Genomic DNA, 8,607 nt, shown 5'->3' on the forward strand with positions numbered 1-8,607 from the left:
TTTACTTGATAATCACCCACGGAATAATAATAATAATAACAAGTGATGAGAAGAAGACGAGTTGACCTCAAATCTGAAGCAGTAATAATAATAATAATAATAATCAAGAAGATCTGGTGATTGGAAGGCAATTAGAATAGAAAAGTTACTTGTGATCTGGGTTTTGTTCTTCTGGGAATTAAATGGGTGGCTCTTTAAAACCCTTATTTGAAAAAAGATTGAGCATTCTAAAGAAGATTGATTACTTGCAATGGGTGTCTGTCATGGCTGTATTCATCTTCTTCATGTTCTTGTTTCAGCTCTTTCTGCCTCTCTCCAATGACGATTTCTTCAAACAAGATTATCATCATCATTTCGATATTCAACGACAAATTGCTGCTTTGGATTTTGGTCAGGATGTGCCCACCAACTGTTTGATCAAATTCCCCACACAAGAAGAAAATAATAATATTAATGTTTCTTTTGGTGGGTCAAGATTAACACTCACTAGGTTTGGGAATAGAATGCCTCACCTTGCTTTGGTGAGTGAGTACTAATAATAATAATAATTAATCATATTGTTTGTGTTGAGTTTTCTTATAGGCTTCCACTCCATCTGTAGGTTTTTGCAGATATGCTGGTTGATCCACACCAGATATTGATGCTCACTCTTGCACCTGCTTTAAGGGATATTGGATATCAACTTGAGGTATTTACTTTTTATAATATTATTACTGGTTGACCCGAGTTTCTATATTTATTTATTCTTGTGAGGAAATCGACTGCCTTTTGAGTCTAGTACTAGTGTTGTTAAAAAGCTAATATAAGCATCCACGTGGTTAACTTCTTGTGCAGGTTTACTCACTTGAAGACGGGCCTGTACACCATATTTGGAGAACTAGTGGAGTTCCGGTCCATGTTATTGACGCTAGTGATAAATCAGGCATTATGATCGACTGGTTAAAGTATGTTTATTTCTCTCTGTGGTGTATTATCTTAGTTCATGAAGTTTTGTATAATGCATCTTGTGTACAACTACGGGTTTGGTCTGAAAAACTAACTGAACCACCCGCAACTGTTTTGAATTGGACCAAACCGAACCAAACTCTTGTTTCATTATACATACATAATTTTTCACTGTGCGACTAATGCGGTAAAAGAATCGAATATCTGTCGAGGATGATATTTGAGATATCAATTATTGCGGTGGGATATCGGTAATTTTGATATCATGCAGAATTTATATATATGCATGTATAAACATGTAAACATATATAATATTAATAGTAATATAAAAATTGTCAATATTTGAAACATGATCTAATCGTAAGCCGTGAACTATCGGTCAAATATCAGTCAATATCGGTCAAATATCAACCAAGGCATCCAAAATATCAGTCAAATATCAGTCAATATCGCCGATAATATCCGTACTGATATTCTGACCGGTATTTGAACCGATATTTTGCTTGGGGAGCGATAACCGATATCCCACTGTTATATCGCCGATATTAACTCCATAGATTTTTCTGTTATATATAAATGATTGTACCACAAGATAATGATCAACTTTGTGTTTTTAACAATTTTGTATAATCTTGTAGCTATGATGGAGTACTCGTGAGCTCTCTTGCAGCAAAGGATGTCATTTCATTGTATGTGGACATATTTGTGATCATTTTTTACAAGACAGTTTTATTTCTTACAAGACCCTGAATTTAGTCGTTACAGCCTTTTGCAGGAGCCGTTTAAATCTGTACCTCTTATATGGACTGTCCATGAAAAAACACTCGCCATACGTGCTGCAAGATACATCTCTAATGGCCAGGCTGAGTTGATTGATGATTGGAAAGCAATTTTTAATCGGTCTAAAGTTGTTGTCTTCCCAAATTATGCCTTACCAGTATGTATAAGTTAATCTCTTTAATGGTTTTGTCATATGGCTTTGTATCTTATATAATTTTTTTTTATCTTACTTATTTTCAGATGTTTTATGCTGCATTTGATGCTGGAAACTATTTTGTGGTACCTGGAACTCCTGTAACATGCAAAGTAGATAACCCAACGGTCATTCATGACGAAAATGCGCGTGTAAATATGAATATTGGAATTGATGATTTTGTTGTCGGTATAGTGGGTAGTGAGTTTCTGTATAAAGGAATATGGCTGGAGCATGCCCTTGTTTTAAAGGCTTTATTGCCAATTTTGGCCAAGTTTCCTGTTGGTGATTCCTCAGCTCCTCGTCTCAAGATTATAGTTTTCAGTCAAGATTTAACAAGTAATTACAGTGCAGCCATGGAGGTAAAAATGTTTAATTTTTTTTTTCTATTTGTTTTCTTAGTTCCCCATACTTTTAAAGTTAAAGTTTATTGGGTGGTTTTTACATATTTTTTATTTAACAAACTTGATGTGAATGTTTATTCTTGTAGGAAATTGCCTCAAACCTCAATTACCCAAGGGGAACTGTGAAACATGTTGCCATTAATGAAGATACTAGTGTTCTAGACATAGCGAATATTGTAATATACGGGTCATTCCTTGAAGAAAAATCTTTCCCTGACATTCTGATAAAGGCAATGTGTCTCAAGAAACCAATAGTTGCTCCTGACCTATCAATAATCAAGAAACATGTAAAAGCTAAAATCTTTCATCCTTTGACTTCCATTGTCATACTTCTATTTCTGAAAACTAATAATTTGATTACACGTTTCAGGTCGATGATGGGATAGATGGCTATCTTTTTCCAAAAGAGAATATTAAGGATTTGACACGGGTACTGCTGCAAGTGGTGTCTGAAGGAAAACTATCATCTCTGGCTCGTAATATTGCATTAACGGGCAAAAATACTGCTAAAAACATGATGGTTTTGGAATCTGTTGAAGGGTATGCTTCGTTGATAGAAAATATCATGAAACTTCCTTCAGAAGTCGCATCTCCGAGGGCAATATCAGAAATTCCTTCGGATACCAAAACAGAATGGCAATGGCATCTTTTTGAGGCTATTGCAGATCATGGATATGTTAATAGAACTTTGAAGATTCACCAATTCTTAGATCAGGTTGAAAGTCGATGGAATCGTACTCTAAAAGAACAGAGTTCGGCTGCTATTCCAGCCAATGATACATTTGTTTACGGTTTATGGGAAGAAGAAAAAAGAAATCAGATCATGAAAGCTAGAAAGGCAAGAGAAGATGATGAGGTAATGAAAAAAAAAGAGTTATTTTTTATCCATGGTTTTTTTTCCTGTCACCATTAAAGTTGCAAAATTGCTATCTTGGTAATTTTTATGTGAAACTATTTACTTGCTTACTCATATATTTACAAAGAACTGATGTCATTGGTTTGCAGTTGAGGGATAGAAGTGAGCAATCAAAGGGAACATGGGAGGAAGTATACAAAAATTCAAAGAAAGCCGACAGAACTAAGAATGATTTGCATGAGAGGGATGAGGGAGAACTCGAAAGGACGGGTCAACCATTATGCATCTATGAGCCATACTTTGGTCAAGGATCTTGGCCTTTTCTGCACCAAAAATCATTATATCGTGGTATTGGACTTGTAAGTCGCTCTGTTTTCATTACTCATTTATAAAAAACTATTGCACTTTGCATCTAGAATTGTGTTTTTCTTGCGTGGTTATGTTTCCTCTTGCCTATTTTAAAATCATTTTATGTAAAAATCCAGTCTTAAGTATTTTAGTGTAAAAAGAGAGAAATAATATGTTAATCTAGTGCAGTACATGGAAAAGAATATCTCGGTGTCGAAATCGTTCTAAAGTTTGGTCAAGTATTGTTTCTTTACTTTGTAGGCAGGATGTAAGGTTTCTTGCATGGTTACATTTTTTATTTATTTTATCTGTTTATTTATATATTTATATATGGTTTAAGTCAAATTGTATAGGTTTCAGTTTGTTGGTCATATGTTGGCTTATCTTTAGTGTAGTGTTATAGGGATGAATATAAAGTAAAAAAAAATCATTTTCTAGTATTTTTAAGCTAAACATGTACCAATTTGATGATACCGCAGTCCACAAAGGGCCTAAGACCAAAAAAAGACGACATTGACGCACCTTCTCGCCTTGCCCTTCTAAACACACCGTATTACCGGGACACCCTCAGTGATTTTGGAGCTTTTTTTGCCATTGCTAACCGTATTGACCGCATACACAAGAACTCTTGGATTGGGTTTTCATCATGGCGAGCTACAGCCAGGAAGGCAAGTTAGTTTTTTAAACAATCTCTCAAGTCACCGTTCATATACTAAACACGTCAATTTTGTTATAAAAAGCAGGAATCTTTATCAGAAAAGGCTGAGGTTGCTTTAGTAGAAGACATTGAAGCTCAGAGACACGGTGATGCCGTCTACTTTTGGGTTCGTATGGATAAAGACCCAAGAAACCCTACACAACACGACTTTTGGTCTTTTTGTGATTCGATAAATGCCGGTAATTGCAAGTAAGAATCTTGAACTTACATCAGGAACAAATCACTTTCTTTAAATCTCATGCATCCATTAACTATCGTTTGATTCATCTTATGTATGATTGGTACAAGGTTTGCATTCTCGGAAGCTTTCAAGAAAATGTACGGGATAAACAATAACTCGACAGTTATACCTCCGATGCCCGCAGATGGAGATACATGGTCTGTCATGCATAGTTGGGCCATGCCAACAAAATCTTTCCTTGAGTTTGTAATGTTCTCAAGGTTAGTTTGTGGATCGGTTTTGAATTATACAAAGACATTTGATTTAAGCAGTGAACAAATTCATATGTCAATGATGTTTGCAGAATGTTTGTAGATGCATTAGATGCACAAGTGTATGAAGAGCATCGCCGAAGTGGTTTGTGCTACCTAAGTCTGTCGAAGGTATGTTTTTCTTCGGTCGTTTATTGACAACGGTCAAACAAGAAAAAAAAGGTTCCAAATTGGATGGTTTACGCTAGGGGTTTTCTTCGGGTTTTGGGTTTTTCAGGTTGGTTCTTCGGGTTTTAAAGTTCTAAATCTTGACCCGAAACCCAACTCTAATCGCTCACAGGTTTTTCGGGTTCGGGTATTTTCGTGTTGGGTTAATCGGGTTTTGAGTATATTAGAAAACAAAAAAAAAACAATCAAAAAACTACAATGCTAAAATTGAACAACATATTCTTCTTTGCTCGTAACGTAAATAACCAAATAATAAACCAACATAACCTGATAAAGCAATTCAAAATAAAAGTGAAACAAAACCCAACTGTAATCGCCTTCAATCAGGCATGATTTGGTTGTTCGATTACGGTTGCTATTAGTCATAAACTGAAAACATAAATTAACAATAAACAGTCGATCCATAATAGGTGGAATGGCAACAGTCAGTTAGGGCTAGATTCCGTCTGATAACTTTAGTGGCTAACGCTTAGCCTATTATACCTAAAAATACATTTGGTTTTAAAATTAAAAAGTTTATTCGGGTTGACCCAAAATCCATAAATCAGACCCAAGAACCAACCCAAATTACTTCGGTTTGGGTTTGATTTAGTCTTTTCTTGGGTTCGGGTTTTTCAGGTTTGGGTACAGATTTTATCGGGTCGGGTTTCGGGTAAAAGTGACAGCCCTAGTTTATGCTTACACTTGTGGTTTCTTGGCAGGACAAGAAGTGCTACTCTCGGGTTCTGGAGGTTGTTATAAACGTTTGGGCGTATCATAGTGCGAGAAGAATGGTGTATGTAAATCCAAACACGGGAGCAATGCAAGAACAACACGGTTTCAAGAAACGAGCTGGCAAAATGTGGGTCAAATGGTTTGATTACAACACCCTCAAGGCCATGGATGAAGATCTTGCTGAGGAAGCCGATTCGGACCACCCTGGAAGGCGGTGGTTGTGGCCTGCAACCGGTGAGGTTTTCTGGCAAGGCGTCTATGAAAAAGAAAGGATCCGATCGAGAAAAGAGAAAGAAAACAAGAAACTGAAAACCCGAGCCAAGATTCAGAGAATCAAGAACCGGACACACCAGAAAGTGATTGGGAAGTATGTTAAACCGCCACCCGAGCACAGAAATCATACACTTTGAGGTAGCTAAGGTGATAGCTAGCTTACTGTTGATTAACAATGTAGTTGTAGCTTCAATTCTTTTTGTTGGATAAGATGAGATGAGATGAGATGCATAGGGGTTCTAATCAATGGTTTTGTATGTAAATTGCATCCTTTTTGATGATGATGATAATGATTGATGCTAATTTTGCCAGCTCTAAGTTCTTTTGTATACTTAGAAGCACATGCTTGTAAATTTTAGTACATTATATTTTGTTTCTTAGTTCTTAAAAGTGACTTTAGGCATTTATATTTGTTAAAGAAGGGGGTGTAGAAGGATATTGTCTGTCCAAAATAGTTACCTGAACCATCTTCGACACAGTATTGTCCAGTTTTAATTATTTATTTATAATAAATTTGTATCATTAAATATTATATTTAACTAATAAATTTTTAAAATTCATTCAAAAATTCCCAACTAAAATAAACTTGAAATCAATATATAAAAAAACAGACGAGGAGGAAAATAGGTGCATGCGATGTTTTGATAGAAAATCACATATTTTCTTTTACATCCGAGGATTCGGAGATAATAATATATATAATAGCAAAACAAAATTATAGGAGGGCAAAATAGAGAAACCAAATATAAGATGATGAAATAAAAGAAGGAAACATGTTGTCCATTGGAGTGGATGAAGAAAGTGTTGGAATTGAAGTGACTGAATAGTTTGGTATTGAGTGCATAATTGTGGTAGGGAAATCGAATGTGGCAGGCTGACTCACCTTGTTCTATGTCAAAGTCAACACCGTCTAGAACCAAGTGGTCTACAATTTCAACCGGCTACACTTCTGCCTCTGGTGAACACCCTTTGGTGAGATAGGGTCACAATGACCGGCTACATTCATTAGAAGAGGCTGGTTATTGCCGCATTGAGAAAGAAAGGAATGCAATGTTATATTTTCACCACAAGTACCGTACTTGCATATTTTGGTTACATGTGATAAAAAGGGTTTCTATAGGAATTATATTTCAACCAAGAAAACAGAATAATATATAGTACCAATAATATATATATATATATATATATATATATATATATATATACACACACACATTGAGTCATAGGGGAAGATCAAGAGAGAACTCATTGTTAGGAAGAGAACTAGAGAACTCATAAGTAGATGATTATTTTTGTAAAAATGCATTCTAAATATCAATAATCCACAGCTTCCCCAAATGACCGTGTTCATCACACGTCTTCATAAATTGATTACCAAGGTCTGATATTCGTTTGAGTTGATGAGAGATTGATGATATAGTAATGATTTCGAGATGTTATGGAACAAATTGAATGCTCAATTTCAAGTTTTAGTCAGCAAATTTTCAGATCTAAGAACTTGAGTTCGTCATCGGTCAAAATTGGGCAGAAAACGTCGAAATTAGAGTTATATTGATGAAATTGAAGGTTGATTGAGAGCCGGTTAATGATTCTGAGTGTGTATATATCAATTTCGTTAATCAATTGACAGTTTTGACGAGAAAATTTGGAGGGTTATGAACCAATTGTGTTTTGGGGTTCTGCAATATTAATATATTATGTATATCACATAAGTGCATATATGTAATACAACATAGTCCATATGAATTTAGCAGCTGATATATGCATGTAGGTAACACAATACCCTGAAACATTCCATATGCTTCTTAACAAACACACCCAATCCAATCAATATAAGTGCTGCATATATGCAATACAACATACTGAATATGTATGTTATAGACAACTACTGCATATATGCAATACAACATATTGCATATTGTGTAACAGACAAGTGCTGCATATATGTAACACAATAGACTTCATATGCATGAAATATATAAGTGCTACATATATGTAATGCAACATATTCTCTATATATATATATAGGTAAAATATTAGTGTTGCATATACGTAATAGTGAACTGCTGCATATATGTAATACAACATATTATATATGAACGTAATAAACAAGTGTTGCGTACATGTAATACAACAGACCATAAATGCATTTAATATACAAGGACTCCATACAATACAATAAACCATGTATGCGTATAATATATATTATATGCAATGAGTGTGTATATCTATTATATAAGCACATATGCATTTAATATATAGTATTGCATATATGTAAAAATATTAGTATTACCTATTGTAATAATAAACAAATAACTATATTTATTTTAAGGAGAAATATGCACATAAGATATCTCATTCACCAATTTGATGGTTGGAGTTTTGTATTAAATGTGTGTGTTGTTTTTTTTATTATTAGTTTAAAAACATTGTATATGTGTACCCCTTATACATTTTTAATTCAACCATATATGTCTGTGTTTACACATGGTAATGTGTCTTACCTATGTTTTTAAACATTCTATACGTGTACTCCATATCATACGTTTTTCTTACAATTGTATTACATGCGTCTATGCACATAAATACAATTTTTTTTACCGTAACACCTGGCTAAAATTTTCATACATCGACTAACACCGCCACATAAATATACCATAATTTTCATATTCAAATTCAAATTTGTACTATCTTGACATATCCGTTTTTAACAATC

General features: G+C 34.4%; 1 protein-coding gene across 1 annotated transcript; it reads left to right on the top strand.

The window, feature by feature from the left end:
- The first annotated feature begins 207 nt into the window (after positions 1-207).
- LOC143604319 (uncharacterized) lies at positions 208-6,028 on the top strand. The gene is made up of 14 exons (XM_077080836.1): positions 208-521; positions 602-688; positions 835-944; positions 1,584-1,634; positions 1,711-1,882; positions 1,966-2,280; positions 2,409-2,609; positions 2,693-3,178; positions 3,328-3,537; positions 4,006-4,194; positions 4,270-4,433; positions 4,533-4,685; positions 4,769-4,847; positions 5,606-6,028. The coding sequence occupies exons 1-14, from the start codon at positions 264-266 to the stop codon at positions 6,026-6,028; spliced, it is 2,898 nt and encodes a 965-aa protein (XP_076936951.1). The 5' UTR covers positions 208-263.
- The last annotated feature ends 2,579 nt before the right edge of the window (positions 6,029-8,607 follow it).

This window comes from Bidens hawaiensis, unplaced genomic scaffold, assembly GCF_021521415.1.
Source record: "Bidens hawaiensis isolate Kalapana, Puna unplaced genomic scaffold, B.hawaiensis_p1.1 tig00064740_1, whole genome shotgun sequence".
Classification (NCBI taxonomy): domain Eukaryota; kingdom Viridiplantae; phylum Streptophyta; class Magnoliopsida; order Asterales; family Asteraceae; genus Bidens; species Bidens hawaiensis.